Source organism: Halichoerus grypus, chromosome 8 (assembly GCF_964656455.1).
Source record: "Halichoerus grypus chromosome 8, mHalGry1.hap1.1, whole genome shotgun sequence".
NCBI classification, from domain to species: Eukaryota; Metazoa; Chordata; class Mammalia; order Carnivora; family Phocidae; genus Halichoerus; species Halichoerus grypus.
Window position 1 is genome coordinate 47,284,276 of NC_135719.1, and position 20,621 is coordinate 47,304,896.

A 20,621-nucleotide genomic window follows, 5' to 3' on the forward strand; every position below is an offset into this window, starting at 1 on the left:
GAAGTATGTAAGCAATAAAATAAATGTAAGCTGTTATTCGTTCTCTTCTTCTTGCTCTTTTCTGGGTGTTTGGTTACATGACTGTTTTGTCTTCTATCTAATCTAGTCACAGTCGTTTTTGTGTTCTTAAAAAACAAAAGCCAATGAGTTAAATTATATTACCATTACTTTTACAGTCAAATGATTGAAAAGAAAATACCCTGATAAATGGGAGACCTTTTGAAATCCTTAACAAAGAGAAGTAGGTGAAGCACCATATTAATCTGGTATCTTTTTTTTTTTTAAGATTTACCCATTAATTTGAAAGAGCGAGAGAGCGAGTGGTAGGAGGGGCAGAGGGAGAGAACCTTCAAGCAGACTCCCCGCTGAGTTTGGAGCCTGATGTGGGACTTGACCCCATGACCCATGTGATAATGACCTGAGCTGAAACCAAGAGTCAGAAGCCCAACCGGCTGAGCCACCCAGGCGCCCCAGTCTGGTATCTTTTTGAGAGACTTGACCAGTGTGTATCGGTGCTGCACTTTCCATGGTAACATTGTGTCCTTTGTTTAGATATCCTTGGAACAGAAGATCTTATTGTGGAAGTGACTGCTGATGATGCCGTGAGGTTTTATCCCTGGACCATTGATAATAAATACTATTCAGCAGATATCAATCTGTGTGTGGTGCCAAACAAATTTCTCATCACTGCAGAAATCGCGGAGTCTGTCCAAGCATTTGTGGTTTACTTCGACAGCACACAAGTAAGATTTGGTTCGCCAGGGACCTTGAGTAAGAAATTACTTGGTACTTTCTTCCCATCCCCCCTCCCCCAGCCTTTTCCATGAGTTCTCTTACGGTCTCTTCTTCTGGTTGTTTGTATGTTTGTTTTTCCTCCCTCTAGAAATCTGGTCTTGATGGCGTTTCCTCATGGCTTCCATTGGCAGAAGCATGGTTACCTGAGGTCATGATCCTGGTCTGTGACAGAGTGTGTGAAAATGGTAAGGCATGCTGACGGGACCATGGTTGGTATACACAATTGCTGTCCCTTGGTAAACAGAATATACTTTTGTTTTCTTAACTTAGAACAGTATGTCTCCTGTGATTATATTACTTTACAGAAGTATTTTTAGCTATTTCTCTTTGGAATCTTGCAATATTTACACTTTATTTTTTTAAGAATGGACACTTTGGGTTTGAGAAATCATTTTCTTCATATTTATTTTGGATGCCTTTAGAATAACTTACATTAAGGGTAACACTGAGATTTATGAAGAGTATTGCAGCAATATTCTGTTTTAAAAATTTTTTTACTTATGAAGATTCTTTTGCACATTAGGTGTAAACCGACAAAAAGCTCAAGAATGGTGTATCAAACATGGTTTTGAATTGGTAGAACTTAGTCCGGAAGAGTTGCCTGAGGAGGATGGTAAGTATTTATGTGTCAGGAGAAACATGGCGTTTGGATTCAGATATGAAGGAGTATTTTAATCCAGGGAAGAAGAATCCAAGTGAAATTCGAAAAAAATTTTTTCCTCAGCTGTTTGAAGAGATTTGTGCAAAACCCGTTGGTGTGGTCTTACTATTAACCAAATCCATTTTTTTGGCTTTACCACACATGTTAGGACTTTCAAATATTGTTTGTTTTTCTTATAGATAAAGGTAGAAGATTTCTACCTTAAATCTTAGTTGTTTCCTCAATCTCTTATCCTTTGTCCGCTGCCAAAAAAAGAGGGTTTGATCTATACACTAAATAGTTAAAGTTTATGTTCCTTATTTTGAATTTCTCACATCCTGAGGCTGAATTCCCAGGAACCTTAAGGGGCATATCAGCCCTATTTTTATGTCCTCTGGACATGTGGAACCAAAAATAGACCGAGAATGCCCCCCACGCCCGGGTAGCTCTTCACTTAACTGCCTTCTGTGATACTCTGGACCTTCTGTTTCTTCCTCCACTCCTCTTCTCAGCTTCTTTCCTTCCGTATACACCTGTGCTAGGTGCCGTGGGACCTACCAAGAGAAGACAGGTTTTGGGCCACCAAAACCTTATAGTCCAGTACAAGAGATAAATACATATATGAACAATTGAATTGCCGAGTGGAATGTCATAAATATTTTAAAAAATATATTGGTGCTGTGGTATTTCAGAGATGGGAGAGATTATTTCTGTTTAGAAATTCCCAGACTGTGGGGGCAGCGTAACCGTTCACATGTCACTTGCTCCATGAGGAAGCAATGGGAAAGGCACTGGGCTTGTAGTGAGGGGACCGGTAGGGATGTGGCGTTGAGAGGATGCCAGTTGTTGCAAAAGACATTCTAAGAGACAACCAATCTGAATTAAAGTACATAGATAGGGTGTAAGTAATCGTTCTATGAAACCTAATTTTTTTTTTTTTTTTTTTAGAAAGGAATTAAGAAATCTCTTTTTATATTCTGGCTTATTTAGAATTTTTCCAAAATGTTACCTTTGGGAATAAAACCCTGCCAGAGAAGAAGAGGATAAAAAGGCTGATTTTTCTCCTTGTACATTTTTAATAATAACTGAAAATTAACAAGTACAATTTCTCTTCCCATATCTTTCAGGTCCCCTAAACTTGGGCCTTGTTTTGTGTATGTGAGCATGTATATAACTGCTTATTTCTGACACTAGAATTTTATCTTCTTCCTGTTGTCCTGCAGAGTGCACATTTGAGTCATTTATTTAAATCTGTTTTTATTTTGTAGTTTCTTCTCCCTTACACCACTACACATCTCCTTGCTCCTTGTCTGAACAATGTTCTTGCATTAATTCTGCTTAATATTAAAATAGATTTTGACATATCTTTAGATGAAGTAATGAAATCCTCCCCAGAATTCTTAAAAACAAACTAAGCTTTGTATGCATGTATCCTAACACCAGTATGAGACTTTCTGCTTGTTTGGATTAGATTTCATCTTACTGGTGCTAGCTCTTTATTTCAGACCATATTTTTGGTTTCTGGTTCTGTCATCTGAAGTGTTATCCTTTTAAGAACCGAATCACTCATAGTTCAGGTAAACATGCCTTTTATTTCTTCATTTAAACATTGATGGTGATAAAACTCATCTTTGTATTTCCAGTTTAATCCGTGCCATATTTCTGTTAGGTTGGTAGGTTGATATTCTTCAGATGATCCATCCACCCCTCAGTCAGTACTGAGTGTCTGCTGTCCCTTGGGCACCGTGTTAGGCGGTGAGTCCCGCCTGGAGGGGGCGGTTTCATCAGCAAATCGGCAGTTCCAGCGCCTCTTTCCTCTGGAGAGGTGTGTGCAGAGTGGCGTCAGCCCCACTTTTCTTTGAGAATAGCATACATGATTTGCCCTTGATCAAATAGCTAACAAGTAATAGAGCCTGAGTTCTCCCTCTCCCTCTGCTGCTCCCCCTGCTTCTTCGAGCTCTCTCTCTCTCTCTGTAAGATAAATAAAATACTAAAAAAAAAAAAGAGAGAGAGAGAGAGCCTGAGTTCCAATTCAGATTTTCTGACTTCTAATTCTGTGCCCAGCCAGGCCCCTAGACACAGGGTCTTTGTGGATTGTGCTCCGTAAGCTCTTAGGAGACTTTCTCCTTCAGCCACGTGAAAACTACTTCTGCCATCATTTACCATATCCAGTCATAACACTCATTTCCATCATATACATATCTACAAACTAAGAATGTCAGCTTATTAGTATGCTAACTGGGATTACTGCCCTGTTATTTTGAGTAGTATCAGTTAAATTCCAGAAGCAAAATAGTACCAATACTAACCCAGCCAAACTAAGTTGTTGGTTTTTATTTTTAATGACGCTTGCCTGTCTCTACACCTATGGTTGTAGTAATTTTACTTCTCTTAAACTATCTTCCTCTAATCAAGAAATTGTTCTCTGAATACCTGTTTTAAACAATAATTGTTATTCTATGATTCCCAGAAGAAAGTAGGGCATTTACAGCATTTTATGGCATACCAAGAGGACCATTCTTTTTTTTTTTTTTTTTTTAAAGATTTTATTTATTTATTTGACAGAGACACAGCGAGAGAGGGAACACAAGCAGGGGGAGTGGGAGAGGGAGAAGCAGGCTCCCCGCAGAGCAGGGAGCCCGATGCGGGACTTGATCCCAGGACTCTGGGATCATGACCTGAGCCGAAGGCAGTCGCTTAACCGACTAAGCCACCCAGGCTCCCCAAGAGGACCATTCTTGCCTTCAGGAAACTCATTCTCCATAAATAGCCAGAATTGGTGTTTCCAATGCTATGCCAGGATTGTGTAATTAACAGGAACTAACATTTTCAGGAGAATATGAGTAGATTCCGTCGGTGAGGTGATAGAGATGACTTTATCATAGAAACCTTTTATAAAGTGCATTTATTTCATTGTTTTACTTGCTAGGATATACTTATCAAGAGCTCTGAGCTCTGTATTTTTTTCTTTACTAAGTAAGTTACAATGTGAAGTACCAACTAAATACGTAAGATAACTAAGTCACAGTTATTTAAAAGTATGGCTTGGGGGATATACATACATACACATATATATGTATATGTGTATAAATGTGTGTATAATATATCTGTTTCCCCTCTCTGATTAGATGACTTCCCAGAATCTACAGGAGTAAAGCGAATCGTTCAAGCCTTGAATGCAAATGTGTGGTCCAATGTAGTGATGAAGAATGGTAAGTAACTTGGGACTAAAAATCCTAAGGATTTTTTTTTTCCCGTTCCTTGTAGGTTTTAAATTATTTGTATATCTGTGGAACCATTAGGCTGATATAAAATCTATAGATTTGTTCAATTTTAAGTTCCTAGCTGAAGGAAGAGCCAAAAGTAACATTTCTAAGAATTTATAATGTATGTTTAATAGTTAATTCAGTAAGAATTTAGGAACTTAGTGCTTGCTTATAATAAGCGTAGCATTGTCATGGGGCGCCTGGATGGCTCAGTCAGTTAAGCATCTGCCTTCGTCTTGGGTCATGATCCTGTGGTCCTGGGACTGAGTCCTGCATTGGGCTCTCAGTGAGGAGTCTGCTTCTCCCTCTATCCAACCCCCCCCCCCCCCACCGCTCATGCTTGTACTCTCTGTCTCTCTCTCTCTGAAATAAATAAATAAAATCTTTAAGAAAAAATAAACCTAGCACTGTCTTTGGCTTTGAGAAATACCTCTAGAATTGTAAAACATGAACCCTATCCCTAAGGAGCTCATAGTCCAGCTATGGAATCAAAGTGTGCCCTTTTAACATGCTAGGTAACCATGCAAGGCAGTCTTTGATGAGTGCAGAAAGACAGATACAAGTAATAAACACATAGAGGTCAGAGATGTGGTCGTTGCTGTGGGCATGAGTATATAGAAAGAACATCAAGGTGAAAGCAGGTCTTGGCTGTAGTGTCCATGGGATGGTCAAGATTTGGATAGTTGAAGGGGGAGAGTGACAAGCAGGGGAGGAAGCATGGCATCAAGAATAATGGTGGTGTGTCCCAGGGTCACTTTAGCAGTTGGAGCTAGCTTAGAAGAGAGAGGCCTGAATGCTAGGCAGGAGAATCGACTTTTTCTGATAGGAATTGGTGAGTCACTAGAGCTATTTTACCTAGAGAGTGATGCAAAGAAGTTGGCATCTTTCAAAGGTTAATGTCATGGTGGTGTGCAGGTGAGTTTGGCGGTTGAAGCAGGTGGAGGTAGACCTAAAGTCAGGGAGACCAGGCAGCAGCCCGAGAGTGAGGTAGTGGGGCCTGAGCTGACATGGTAGCAAGTGGCTGTGGGACGGGAAGCCAGAGCTGAGATGCAGTGAGAAGGGGGTGGGCTGGTTGGTGCATGTTAGCCCCTTACTATTGGTATCAGTTTAATGAGGCTGCGAGAGCAAAGTACTGCACACTGGGAGCTTAGAAGGACAAGTGGTAGTTATTGTCTCCAAGCTCTAGAAGTCAGGTGTGTGAAATCAAGGTGTCCGCAGGGCCGTGCTCCCTCTGAAGGTGCCAGGGAGGGATCTGTTTAGTTCTCTCTTCTGGCTTCCGGCAGTTCTTTGGCTCGTGATAGCATACCTCCAGTCTTCACATGGCCTTCTCCCCATGTGCCTGTCTGTTCACATTTCTTTTTTGTATAAGGACAGTAGTCATACTGGGGCGCCTGGGTGGCTCAGGTCATGATCCCAGGATCCTGGGATTGAATCCCGCATTGGGCTCCTTGCTCAGCGGGGAGCCTGCTTCTCCCTCTGCCTGCCGCTCCCCCTGCTTGTGCTCTCTCTCTCTGACAAATAAATAAATAAAATCTTTAAAAAAAAAAAAGGACAATAGTCATATTGAATTAAGGGCCCACCCTACTTCAGTGTGACTTCATCTTAACTAATTATACCTGCAAATAAGGTATCATTCTATTTCCAAATAAGGTAACATGCTGAGGTATTGGGAGTTAGAACTTCCACCTGTGAATTTGGTGGGGGATACAGTTCATCCCATAACATAGTCCTTTAGGAATTGCCGATTGTGTGGTCTTTTTCTGTCTTGTAGCACTTGGCTGTCTCAACAAGTACGCCGTGGTAGGTGAAACACTACAGAAAGGAATGAGAAAAGTCCTGTTTACACTGAGCTTACCCCATCTCCCCCCTGAGATAAAAGAGTCAAGTGGAAGATCAGTTTTATAGAAGTAGAATACTTCATCTCAGTTTTTGGTTGGCCCTTGAGTGTTAAGTGAGATTGGGGCCCTTTTGCTTGCCTGAGATCTGACCCATGTCATCCTTGGGGAAGCTCCTTCTGGTATTGTAAGCTACTCCTTCCCCTTTTCTTCCCTTCTGTCCTTCCTCTCCCCCACTTTATTCTTTCTAGGGGGAATCTAATGTGTCTGTTGCATTGAATTGCAAAGATAGATTTTATTCTTTTACAGTAGCAGTTAAAATAAGGCCCTGCTAGATTTAGATTTTAGCCTATGTTGTCATCTCCCTGTTACCAAAACAAACTCAGATTGAGGCTTGGTCCTTCTCATTCATTCATTGAGCAAATCCTTGTTGAGTATTTATTATGGGTATTGCTGTACATGATCTTCACTGTAAAAATATGTTTAAGGTATGGTACATAAACTGGATCAATTTGGAATAAAATTCTATTCAGTGGTGCCTGTGAAATTTATGAGAACTATTTTCAGAGAAGCTTATTTGGCTTCAATCGCTTTTTGAAAAATCTGCCCCCCCGCCCCCCGCCACCCCGTCAGTTCATACATTCAGGAAGTACTGCCTTGCAATTTACATTTATGGCTATACATTTAGAGGCAGGACTGAACACACTTTATTACTTTGGAATTATGATCAAAGGTGTTTTCTGAAAAAATGCTGTTCTACTTGTTTTAGACACTAAACAGTGTTCTTAAGAGAATTGCAGAGCAAGGAGGCGTACTGTGGATATTTCCTGACTCTTTGCCCTGAGCGTCTCTAACCTTCTTTTCTCTTCAGTGTTGGGACACTGATTTGTGATTAACAGAAACCCAAAATACTGCATTAGCTTAATTAAACGTTTAAGAGGATCCTGAACTATGTGCTATGAAGGAAACTTAACTATCTTCTCTCTAGGAGGAGCCCTAGATGTGGAAATACTGTGACGTTTGGATACAGCCCAGGTCTTAGGCAGCATCAAGGACGTCCTTGTGTAGGCCCATGTCTTAGATTAGAGACCAAGCTCTGTGTGGATATGGGCTGGGTCATGTTACTCTTCCAGAGTGACCTACTTCCCATGCTCTTTGCAGAGCCTTGCTTTGCTGGTGGTCTGAGGACCTGGGGACTGCTCCTTCCTCCCAGCAGGCTTTTCTAGAATGTCTGCCAGCAGGTGCTCAAACTGGTTAAATTTGGTTTTGGGGCATCTCCTCCTCTAGATCTTCTTCTCTTTCACCCTCACTCCTTTCTCTTTTTCTTCTTTTGTTTTTCTCTTCTTTTAAAAAATGGAGGTTAAATACACGTAGCATAAAATGTACTCTGTTAACCATTAAGGCATTGAGTACATTCACATTGTTGTGCAGCCGTCACTGCTCTGAGTTTTTTAAACCAAAAAATTGTTTAAATCAAAAAGTTGGTTGACAAGGATATTAGAGGTATTCTTTTTTCTTTCTTTCTCTTTTTTTTTTTTTACTGGAAGTTCATCCAGTTATTTTAGTGAAGGAATAAATGTTTACACAAGATTTTAGATCTCGTGCCCTTGAAGATAGGGGCCAGTAAAGAAAATTTCTCGTTCGTGAACATAGATGCCATGACTTTAATAAAAAGAATAGCATTTAACTGCTGTAATATGTGGCCTTGCACATTATTATGTTGTAATGAAATGTCTCCTTTACTGCTATTTCTCTCAAGAACCAAGTGACAGTTTCCAGTCCTAACGCTGTCACTCACAGCTACGTGACCTTACCCAGAGCATTTCTCTCAGAGGAGAGGGGCAGCTGCAGTATATTGTAAGTGCCTTAGGATTTCAAATATGCAGCCCTGGCTGAAACTACTGACATAAATGATTGTCATCTAGTTCTAACTTGTAAGAGTCTATGCCTAATCCACGGGAGTATATCAGGCATTCTGAAATTGGTATTAGCCCTGACGGACTTGCTTTCTCCCATTCCTAAATTGTGTGGTGTTTGCAAGTCACTCCTCTGACTTACAAAGCTGGAGGCAAAAGACAGGACTGCCCAGTGTAGAGTCACCTAGAGGCAAAGGCAAAAATCGTGGGCAGGGCCTTTCATCCATCCTCGGCGCCTGTTTCTGCTAGGGGCTAGTATTATGGTGAAGTCACCAGTGTTTGCATTACATAATCCACCTGCAGATCTGAAAGAAATAATACAGCCTTTTTTTTTTTTTAAGGGTGTCTTTTTTTTTTTTTTAATTTTATTTTATTATGTTATGTTAGTCACCATACATTATATCATTAGTTTTTGATGTGGTGTTCCATGATTCATTGTTTGCATATAATACCCAGTGCTCCATGCAGTACGCGCCCTCTTTAATACCCATCACCAGGCTAACCCATCCCCCCACCCCCCTCCCCTCTAAAACCCTCAGTTTGTTTCTCAGAGCCCGTAGTCTCTCATGGTTCATCTCTCCCTCCGATTTCCCCCCCTTCATTTTTCCCTTCCTTCTCCTAATGTCCTTCATGCTACTCCTTATGTTCCACAAATAAGTGAAACCATATGATAATTGACTTTCTCTGCTTGACTTATTTCACTTAGCATAATCTCCTCCAGTCCCATCCATGTTGATGTAAAAGTTGGGTACTCATCCTTTCTGATGGCTGAGTAATATTCCATTGTATATATGGACCACATCTTCTTTATCCATTCATCTGTTGAAGGGCATCTCGGCTCTTTCCACAGTTTGGCTATTGTGGACATTGCTGCTATGAACATTAGGTGCATATGGCCCTTCTTTTCACTACATCTGTGTCTTTGGGGTAAATACCCAGTAGTGCAATTGCTGGGTCATAGGGTAGCTTTATTTTTAATTTTTTGAGGAACCTGCACACTGTTTTCCAAAGTGGCTCTACCAACTTGCATTCCCACCAACAGTGTAAGAGGGTTCCCCTTTCTCCACAACTTCTCCAACACTTGTTTCTTTCCCTGTCCATTTTTGCCATTCTAACTGGTGTAAGGTGGTATCTCAGTGTGGTTTTAATTTGAATTTCCCTGATGGCTAATGATGATGAACATTTTTTCATGTGTCTGTTAGCCATTTGTATGTCTTCTTCAGAGAAGTGTCTGTTTATGTCTTCTACCCATTTTTTGACTTGATTATTCATTTTTTGGGTGTTGAGTTTGAGAAATTTGTTATAGATCTTGGATACCAGCCCTTTATCTGTAGTGTCATTTGCAAATATCTTCTCCCATTCTGTGGGTTGCCTCCTTGTTTTGTTGATTGTTTCCTTTGCTGTGCAGAAGCTTTTTATCTTGATGAAGTCCCAAAAGTTCATTTTTGCTTTTGTTTCACTAGCTTTTGGAGATGTACCTTGAAAGAAGTTGCTGTGGCCGATGTCAAAGAGGTTATTGCCTATGATCTCCTCTAGGATTTTGATGGATTCCTGTCTCACATTGAGATCTTTCATCCATTTCAACTGTAGAAAGAGAAATTAGAGAAACGATTCCATTTACAATAGCACCAAAAACCATAAGATACCTTGGAATAAACCTAACCAAAGAGGTAAAGGATCTATACTCTAGGAACTACAGAACACTCATGAAAGAAATTGAAGAAGACACAATAATACAGTCTTTTTAAGTAGCTAATTGTCTAGGAGCGTAATTGAGACCCTAGGTGTATCTGGGCCATTTGAGTTTTTCTTCTGTCGACCTCACTTCTCTCTCTGGCCCACAATTTAAATCCAGTTTCAAGTGTTTATTCATGCATTAAAAAAAATTTTATTTAGTATTTACCATGTGCCAGGCACTGTTCTGCATGCTTGGAATACATCAGTGAAGAAAATGAACAAAAATTTCTGTCCTTGTGGAGTTTTCATTCTGGTGGGAGGCAGTAGTCAGTAGACAACACAATTAATAAATTGCACAGTATGTTAAGAAGATGTTAAGTGATACGGAAAGAAATAATAAAGCAGGTTTGGGGTGTTGAGAATGCCAGATAGACTGCAATATTAAATCGGGTGGTCAGGGTTGGTCTCCTTGAGAGCTCGAGATGTGCGGAAGGAGATGAGTTGCTTCACCATGTGGCTATCCAGGAGAAGAGCAGAGCGGGCATAGGGAATAGCTAGCTACAGCAAAGGCCCTAAGGGAAAAGCATACCTGATGTGTTTGAAGCATATCCAGGAACACACAGTGGCTCAGGGGAGAAGGGCAGAGAAAGTGGAGAACCAGATTATTTAAGGCTTGGTAGGCCATCAGAGTAACCTTCACATTTACTTCAAGTCAGCTGGGAGCTGTTGCAGGTCATTGAGTAGAAGAGTGATGTGATCTGACTTTAGGTCTAAAAGGATCACTCTGGCTGCTAGGTGAAGAATAGGTGATGGAGGTGAGGAGGAGCCAGGAAGATCTCTTAGGAGGCCATTGCAATACTCCAGGTGAGAGAGAGTGGTGGCCCAGATCAGAGTGGTAGCAATGGAAGACGTAAGAACAGGTCAAATTCTGGATATATTTTGAGGTGGAGCTAGCATGATTTCCTGATGGTTTGGATATGAGATATGAGAGAAAGAGAGCAGTCAAGGATTCCAGGATCTGGACCTGAGCAATTTGAAGGGTAGGTTGCCATCAATCACAATGAAGAAGCTGCAGATGAAGCAGACTTTGAGGGGCAAGGTGACATATGAGTAATTCAGCTTTGGACCTGTTAACTTTGAGATGGCACCAGACTTCCAAGTGGAGATGTCAAGTAGCTCGTTGGATAGATGTGTGGAGTTTCAGAAGAGAGGCAAATGCATGGCATTTAAAACCATGAGCCTGGATGAGATCACCAAAGGAGTAAGTGTAGTAAATAAAGTGGACCAAGGACTCAGCCCAGGGACATTCCAGTATCAGGAGAAGAGAAGGAACCAGCAAAGGAGACTGACAAAGAATGACCAGCAAGGTAGAAAAACCAAGAGTCCTAGGATCAAGCAGAGTGTTATTAAGATGGAAGGAATGGTCAGCTATGCCAAATGCTGCTAATAGGTGAAGTAAGATGAGAACTGAGAATTGACCTCTGGATTTAGCAATGTGGGGTCTCACTGGTGACACCGATGGCTACAGCCTCTCCATAATCTCAGTTTCATCCATCCCATTCTCTGAACGCTACCTCATTTTCCAGCACACTCCCTTCCTACAGTGCCTCAATCCAACTATTTTTCAACTCCACTGGGACCTCAAAACTATCACCTTTTTACTGACCCTCTCCCCACTGATTTTCTCTTTCCCTTTCCTACCCAGTTATAGCTATTGGTAATGATAAAGTCTTAGGGCATGACTGGGAATGCATGGCCGAAGTAGAGTACAGGACAGCATCAGTAAAAGAAATTTAGTGAACTGAGAGATTCTTGGAAGGATCATCTCTATGTCTATTGAACTTGCTAGGAATTCAGGCAGAAATAGTATTGGAGAAAATGACAGTGAGCCAGTAATTAAAATTATGAAGAAATGAGGGGAGAATGGTGGTGGGGGGGGGTGTCTGTTGGATGATGGTAGCGAAGTTTTTAGACACCTGCCATAGTCTTTGTGAAAATATCAGTAGGCTTTTATATTTAGGGAGATTTTAGGAGTAATTTAATCCATTGATTCTCAGCTGAGACCCACCGTGGGTATGGGAGTGCATATCAAATGCTACACACACACTCCCTCTCAGGATACTTGCCTGGCTCCCAGTGACAATTACTTTATTGTCTGTATAACCAGTTGGTTGACAGGATGACAAATCTCTCAACTACATTGGATTAAAAACCGTAAGGAACTTTTGAGCTAGTCTCTTCTCTCTGTATAGGAATGGCTTTGATAGCATCTTTGCCAGATGACCATCCATCCTTTTTGGTTAAACGCTTCAAATAGCAGGTACTTCAGTACTTTGTGAAATAGTCCTAGAAGCAATTCACTGCATAGAGAAATCAAAGAACTGTTTTGTTAACTTACTAGCAGATAGAGAATCTTTTTATGCTGGTAGTGTGGGGGGAAAGGACACTCACTTTACCTTGTCATAGAGCTGAGAATAATGGTGACAGTTTTCTCTCTGGATGATGATGTATTTTCCCTGTTTCTTGCTGTTACTGGCTTTCCTTTTGATCACTCTTCTTCCTAGTCTTCGTAGGAGGTGAAGAAAGTTCCAACGGAATTGAAAAAAATTTCCCTCAGGGCTACTGAAGTAATGAAGGGGATGGGAAGAATGGAGAGTAAAGTAGTCCAAAGTAGTCAGTTTGGAAAAACCAAAGCTGAGAAGGGATTTAACTGGCATCTGTAGTATAGGGTATGTATAGGTGGATACAGACTTGATTTCCCAAATCCCAGGCTATTATAACTTAGATTTCAGATAAAATGAAAGCATTATTGAGCATGGCAGGAGCTAGTTTATAGAGTACATTACGCTAAGAGATGATCCAAGCAGAAAATAGATTATGTTCCAAAAGGGGCTGCAATGAATTCTCATGAATGGCAGTTGTACCCAATTCATGTGGGGAAGGTACTTTGCCTGAACTTTTAAGGCTCATATCTTGGAGAGCGATCATGTTTTTCTTCCCAGTGTTTTTCTATGCAGTATTGTTTTCTACCAAGTCTTAAACTGGGTGGGTTGACTCATGTTCTTGAATTTGGTAGAATTTAATAAAGGGCATTGTTTATTTGGTATGATAGTGTACGTGGATTAGCCAAGTGAAGGCGTTTAAGATGTAGAATCTCCATGCATGCTTCTGGTGGGACATCTTCCTTTTACAGATGGGGAAAGTGAGGGCTCAGGGAGGAACGGTGACTTGGCCATACTCACACAGTGAGTCAGTAGCTAAGGTAGGACCAGACGGCAGATCTCCTGAGCAGGATTGTTGTGTGTTTTTCCATTACAGTGTGTTGATTTACATTATTGGCTGGTTAGAGAAATGAATGCAGAGTGGTTAAATAATTTACCCATGCCGCATAGGAAATTATTGGCAGAGCCAGATGAGTTCATTCCCTACAGAGCCCCCTCAGCCTAGGTGTTCTGGCATGAGTAAGATTTTAATAAGACAGACTGGAAGTAGTGATCATATCCGAGATTTGGACTTTTTTGCTTATTGCATTTAAAATAAATCCTTTCAAAAAAATAAGTCCTTTTAATTTAATTTAATTTTAGAGTTTTAATTTATTTTAAATTTTATGTTTTTATTGAAATATAGTTGACACACAATGTTATCAGTCTTAGGTGTACAACACAGTGATTCAACAAGTCTGTACTTCATGCTGTGCTCACCACAGGTGTGGCTCCCATCTGTCACCATGCAATACTGTTGCAGGACCACTGACTGTATTGTCTGTGCTGTGCCTCATATCCCCACAATTATTCATTCCGTGACTGGAAGCCTGTACCTCCCACTCCTCTTCACCCATTTCCCCCAGCCCTTATACCCCCACGACCATCAGTCTGTTCTCTACTTACGAGTCTGTTTTTGCTTTTTGTTTTTGTTTTGTTTTTTAGATTCCACATTTAAGTGAAATCATATGGTGTTTGTCTTTTTCTTTCTCACTTGTTTCACTCAGCATAATACCTTCTAGGTCCATTCATGTTGTCACAAATGGCAAGATCTTATTCTTTTTTATGGCTGAGAAGTATTCCACTGTGTTTACATACATTTTCTTTATCCATTCATCTGTCAGTGGACACTTGGGTTGCTTCCATATCTTGGTTATTGTAAATAATGCTGCAGTAGACATAGGGGTGCATGTACCTTTTCAAATTAGTGCTTTTATATTCTTTGGGTAAGTGCCCAGTAATGGAATTACTGGATCATACAGTATTTTTACTTTTAATTTTTTGAGGAACCTCCATACTGTTTTCCACAGTGGCTGCACCAGTTTACATTCTCACCAACAGTACACAAGGTTCCCTTTTCTCCACATCCTAGCCAACACTTTTTTGTCTTTTTGATTCTAGCCAGTCTGACAGATGTAAGGTGATATTTCATTGTGGTTTTGATTTGCATTTCTCTGATTAGTGCATTGGTGATATTGAGCATCTTTTCATGCATCTGTTGGCTTGCAAAAATGTCTGCCCATTTTCAATCAGATGATTTGGTTTTTTTTGGTGTTGAGTTGTATAAATTACATATTTTGGATATTAACTCCTTACAGATAGGTCATTTGCAGATACCTTCTGCCAGTTAGTAGGTTGCCCTTTTTCTTTTTTGTTGGTTTCTTTTACTGTGCAAAAGCTTCCCAGTAGTTTATTTTTGCTTTTTTTCCCCTTGTCTGAGGAGACCCATCTACAAAAATGTTGCTAAGGCTAATGTCAAAGAGATTACTGCCTATGTTTTCTTCTAGGAGTTTTATGGCTTCAGGTCTCACATTTAGGTCATTAATCCATTTTGAGTTTATTTTTGTGTATGGTTGAAAAAATGGTCCAGTTTCATTCCTTTTTATGTAGCTGTCCAGTTTTCCCAACACCATTTATTGAAGAAACTGTCTTTTCCCCATTGTAAATTCTTGCCTCCTTTGTTGCAGATTAATTGACCATATGAGCCTGGCTTTATTTCTGGGCTCTCTGTTTTTTCCTATTGATCTATGGGTTTATTTTTGTGCCAGTACCATATTGTTTTGATTACTACAGCTTTGTTGTATATCTTGAAATCTGAGGTTGTGATACCTACAGCTTTGTTCTTTCTCAAGATTTCTTTGGATGTTTGGGGTCTTTTGTGGTTCCATATAAATTTTAGGATTATTTTGTTCTAGTTCTGTGACAAATGCTGATGGTAATTTGATAGGGATTGTACTGAATCTATAGGTAGCTTTGGGTAGTATGGACATTTTAACAATATTAATTCTTACAATCCATGGGCTTTCTTTGTGTTGTCTTTAATTTCTTTCATCAGTGTTTTATAGTTTTCAGAGTATAAGCCTTTTACCTCCTTGGTTAAGTTTATTCCTAGGTTGGTTGGTTGGTTGGTTGGTTTGGTGCAAGTATACATAGAATTTCTTTCTTAATTTCTGTGTCTGCTACTTGTTTTAGTGTAGAGAAGTGCAACCAGCTTCTGTATATTAATTTTGTATCCTGCAACTTTACTGGATTCATTTATTACTTCTGATAGTTTTATTAGTGGAGTCTTTAGGGTTTTCTATGTATGGGATCATGTCATCTGCAGATAGTGACAGTTTAACTTCTTCCTTGCCAATTTGGATGCCTTTTATTTCTTGTCTGTTTGCTGTGGCTAGGACTTCTAGAAGTATGTTGAATAAAAGTGATGTGTATGGATATCCTTGTCTTGTTCCTGATCTTAGAGGAAAAGCTCTCAGTTTTTCACCATTGAGTAGGATGTTAGCTATGGGTTTTTCACATACAGCCTTTATTATGTCGAGGTATGTTCTCTCTATATCCACTTTGTTGAGAGTTTTTATCATGAATGATGTTGAATTTTGTCAAATGCTTTTTCTGCATCTGTTGAGATGATCATATGATTTTTATTTTTCATTTAGTTAATGTGGTATATGTCAATCACATTGATTGATTTGCAAATATTGAACTTGCATCCCTGGGATAAATCCCACTTCATTGTGGTAAATGATCCTTTTAATGTATTGTTGAATTCAGTTTGCTAATATTTTGTTGAGGATTTTTGCATCTATATTCATCAGGGATATTGGCGTGTAGTTCTCTATTTTTGTGGTGTCTTTGTCTGGTTTTGGTATCAGGGTAATGCTTGCCTTGTAGAATGTATTCTGTATTCGGAAGCTTTCCTTCCCCTTCTATTTTTTGGAATAGTTTGAGGAGAATAGGTATTAACTTTAAATGTTTGGTAGAACTCGCCTGTTAATCCATCTGGTCCTGGACTTTTCTTTGTTGGGAGTTTTTTTGATTACCCATTCAATTTCATTTCTAGTAAGTAATTGGTTTGTTCAGATTTTCTATTTCTTCCTGATTCAGTTTTGGAAGATTGTATATTTCTAGGAATTTATCCCTTTTTCTAGGTTGTCCAGTTTGTTGGCATATAATTTTTCATAGTAGTCTTTTAATAATCCTTTGTGTTTCTGTGGTGTTAGTTGTTATTTCCCCTTTCATTTCTGATTTTATTTATATGGGTCTCCTCTCTTTTTTTCTTGGTAAGTCTGGCTTATCAATTTTTTTTAAATCTTTTCAAAGAACCAGCTCTCAGTTTCATAGATTTTTTTTTCTATTGTTTTTTTAGAATCCTAATTCATTTATTCCTGCACTGATCTTTATTATTTCCTTCCTTCTCCTACCTTTGGGCTTAATTTGTTCTTTTTTTCCTAGTTCCTTTGTGTGTAAGGTTAGATTGTTTGAGATTTCTCTTGTTTCTTGAGGTAGGCCTGTATTGCTATAAATTTCTCTAAGGGAAATTTTGCTTAGAGGGATGCTTTCGCTGCATCCCAAAGATTTTGGACCATTGTGTTTTCATTTTTATTTGTCTCCATGTATTCTTTTAATTTCCTCTTTGATTATTTCTTCATTGACCCTTTGGTTGTTTAGTAGCATGTTTTTTAGCTTCTACATGTTTGTGATTTTTTTCCAGTGTCTTTTTTTTCTTGTAATCGATTTCTAGTTTCATATTGTTGTGGTCAGAAAAGATACATGATATTCAATCTTAAGTTTATTGAGACTTGGGTGCCTGGGTGGCTCAGTCATTAAGCATCTGCCTTTGGCTCAGGTCATGATCCCAGGGTCCTGGGATCGAGCCCCGCGTCGGGCTCCCTGCAGCCCCGCATCAGGCTCCCTGCAGCTCCGCAGGAAGCCTGCTTCTCCCTCTCCCACTCCCCCTGCTTGTGTTCCCTCTCTTGCTGTCTCTCTCTCGTCAAATAAATAAAATCTTAAAAAAAAAAAAAAAAAGTTTATTGAGACTTGTTTTGTGGCCTAACATATGATCTATCCTAGAGAATGTTCCATGTGAACTTGAAAAGAATGTATTCTGTCATTTTTGGATGGAGTGTTTTATATATATCTGTTAAATCCATCTGGTCTAATGTGTCTTTCAAAGACACCATTTCTTTATTGATTTTCTGCCTGGATGATCTACCCATTGATGTAACCAGGGTGCTAAAGTCCCCCTCTGTTATTGTAGTACTGTTAGTTTCTCCCTTTATGTCTGTTAATATTTGCTTTATGTATTTAGGTGCTCCAATGTTGGTGCATAGATATTTACAATTGTTATATTCTCTTGTTGGATTTAAAATAAATCCCTTTTGAAAGACTGTCTGAAATGGTGTTGATACTACCTCTATTCCATTGTTCTGCACTTAACCCAAAGTTTAAAGCTCCAGATAGTTAATGTAATAAATACACATTACTTGTGAGTGAAAGATAGTGTATTTTAAATTATTTAGCATCTCAAGAGATTATTCTCTTCAATTTGAGTTAAAACTCTTATGTAGACAGAAGAAGCTCAGTTAATGTGTTTTTGTTACTTAATTTCATATTGTAAAAGCAAACAGGTAAAATTATACTACTAAAATTGTAGGCAAATTATTATTCTAGAAAGAGATTTGAAAGTCTTCCTAATATAAGACATAACTTTTGGGTTATCTTATAGTAACCTAGTTTTATATTCTTGGTTCTACCAATGTCTTGTTTCATAAACTAAGGTATGCATTCTTAATGGGGCATTGTTGCCCCCAAAGGGGTGAAAATTGATTCTTGGGGGGGAGGCAAAAAAAATTACTCATTTTATGTAGAAAGCACAGATATATATATAATATGTAAACATATATATAGTATATCTGTGTTATTAATATTTCAGTGGGGAGGGTGTGTCATGATTAGGAAAAAAATGTCTAAAAAGGCCCTGAGTAGAGTGCATCTTTGTCCCTAGTTCTTGGCACATAACTCCTAAGGTAATATAATCAATTAATGTTTGGTTTTTGTCCTGGCTCCTGAAACAGCTCCAGAGCTATAAAGGTGAAGGGAGCATCTTTTGATATTCAAGAACAAGCCCCTTTCAACCACACCTGAGTTTATGTTAATGAAATGAATTTTGGAAAGCCCCTAAAGATGGGGGCTGGTTTTAAGGGAACCAACCTTGTGATGAGGGAGGGTTGGAACCTTTAGCCTCACCCCCTGACCCCTGGGGCTGAAGGTTGAATTAGGCACCAACAGCCCAAGATTTAATCAGCCATTCCTGTGTAATGGAACCTCCCTAAAAACCCTAAGCAACGTTCCAGGTTGGTGAATACCTCGAGGCACTAGGAAGATAACACACCCTTACATGTTACCCCGGGCCTCTCTTCCATTTGGCTGTTCCTGAGTTATATTTTTGTATTGTAAATTGGTAATTTAGTAAGTAAACTGTTTTCTGGCATTCTGTGAGCCATTCTAGCGAATTATTGAACTTGAGGGAGGGGTCGTGGGAACTCCCAATTTGTAGCCAGTTGGAGTACAGGTGACAATCTGAGACTTGCAGTTGGTGTCTGAAGCTGGTGGGAAAGGAGGGCAGCCTTGTGAGATTGAGCCCTTAACCTGAGGGGTCTGCACTGACTCTAGGCCGTTAGGGTCAGAATTATAAATTGTAGGACACACGTTTGGTGTCCTGTGAGGATTGGAGAGTTGTATGGTGTGGAAAAACCCACACGACTGGTGTCCAAAGTGTTGGTTATGAGTAGAGAAGGAAACAGAAGTTTTCCCCTTAGGGGCCATGATGAAAATGGTTGAGAAACAGTGAGCTGAAGGCTATATTGTAAGCTCTTCCTTAGAGGGAATCCCCAGATACCACTGTATTCATTGTAAAAGGTCAAACTTCTAGGGACGTCAGTTTCCACCATATGCATTAAAGGTGTGACTTGCAATGGTCCAGGAAATGAAGTGGTTAGGACTGCCTTTGCAGTTGGGCTGTGCTTTTTTAGATCTCTCTTTCCACATCAGCTTGCTCACTGCGTAACCTTTCCTGTACTGTCTTGCCTCACATTTCCTCCACCTGAAAGCCTGGCTGTGGCTCAAGAAAAGGGATGAGGAAAAAAATCTCAGCTGCCTACTTGAGTTACCCTCAGTCCCTGTCAGAGCTGGGCTCATGGCTGTAGGGGCCTACCATGTGGGTCTTTTGTTTATAACTTGATAATATCCCCTTATGAGCATCAGGAAAGGAAAACCTGAGGGTCTGTACTTTATGCCAAATGTGACAGATTTTAAAAGTTGTCCCCTCCTCACCTGGGTGGCTCAGTCCTTTAAGCATCTGACTTGGTTTCAGCGCTGGCCATGATCTCAGGGTTGTGGGATCGAGCCCCATGTTGGGCTCCATGCGCAGCTTGGAGTCTGCCTGAAACTCTCTCTCTCTCTCCCTCTGCTTCTCCTCTCTGTCTCTGTCTCTCTCTCTCTCAAGTCAAATAAATAAAATCTTGAAGGAAAAAAAAAAAAAGTTGACCCCTCCTACTTCTTTTCTGGTCTCTAGTGAGATTGCCTTCTCTTTCCATTTGTCTGGTACATCAAAAGGCCTGGTGGCAGAGTACTTTGTTATCACTGGAAGATCTGGGTATCATACTCAGTGCTGTGCCTGGAACTTGGGAGGCACTTGTTAAATAAGACTTGGTTTTAAGGGCAGGGAAAAGAAGATGGTTAGTAGAAGACTAATGAGTTATTTTGTTTTTCAGATGAAGTTATTGCTTATTGTTTCACATAAGAAGGTAGCATTATACACAGTGTCCTTGTGTCAAGTTTCAGTTTAGTGTTACCCCGAGGCCCCCATCCCGGGCTTTGTCTCAGCACTGATGAGGGCCATGGGGGGGTTTAGCCTGGACTTGTGGCTCTCGAGTGTTCAGTGGTCTTTTTACAACAAATACCACCACTGAGTGAAGGGCAAGGAAGGGAGATTTTATGATCTTTTACTGTTACTAATCAGTGAAGGAGGGACAAATATTAGAGTTATGACTTTGATCCGCCAGTGGTAAACAATAATTGTAGAGATTGGATTTCAGAAGCTCTGAGAATTTATTTTCAGTTTATCTATTATAGTTTAATCTCTAGTGATGCAGGTGGGTAAGGAATAAGTGGAATTTTAATAATGGAAACAACAATTCTTTAATAGTTTTCTATGTTCCCATTATAAATGA

The 20,621-nt window shown here is 39.8% G+C and overlaps 1 protein-coding gene across 2 annotated transcripts in view; it reads left to right on the forward strand.

Annotated features, from left to right (window-relative positions):
* Nucleotides 1–20,621, forward strand: part of AAGAB (alpha and gamma adaptin binding protein) — a 53,782-nt gene that overhangs the window by 16,676 nt on the left and 16,485 nt on the right. Inside the window, exons 2-5 of one of the 2 annotated variants that reach the window (XM_036087132.2) lie at nucleotides 553–743; nucleotides 884–980; nucleotides 1,319–1,408; nucleotides 4,564–4,647. In XM_036087132.2, coding sequence (XP_035943025.1) covers nucleotides 553–743; nucleotides 884–980; nucleotides 1,319–1,408; nucleotides 4,564–4,647 — 462 coding nt within the window. The remainder of the gene's footprint in view (nucleotides 1–552; nucleotides 744–883; nucleotides 981–1,318; nucleotides 1,409–4,563; nucleotides 4,648–20,621) is intronic. The other variant, XM_036087133.2, reaches the window with a different exon arrangement.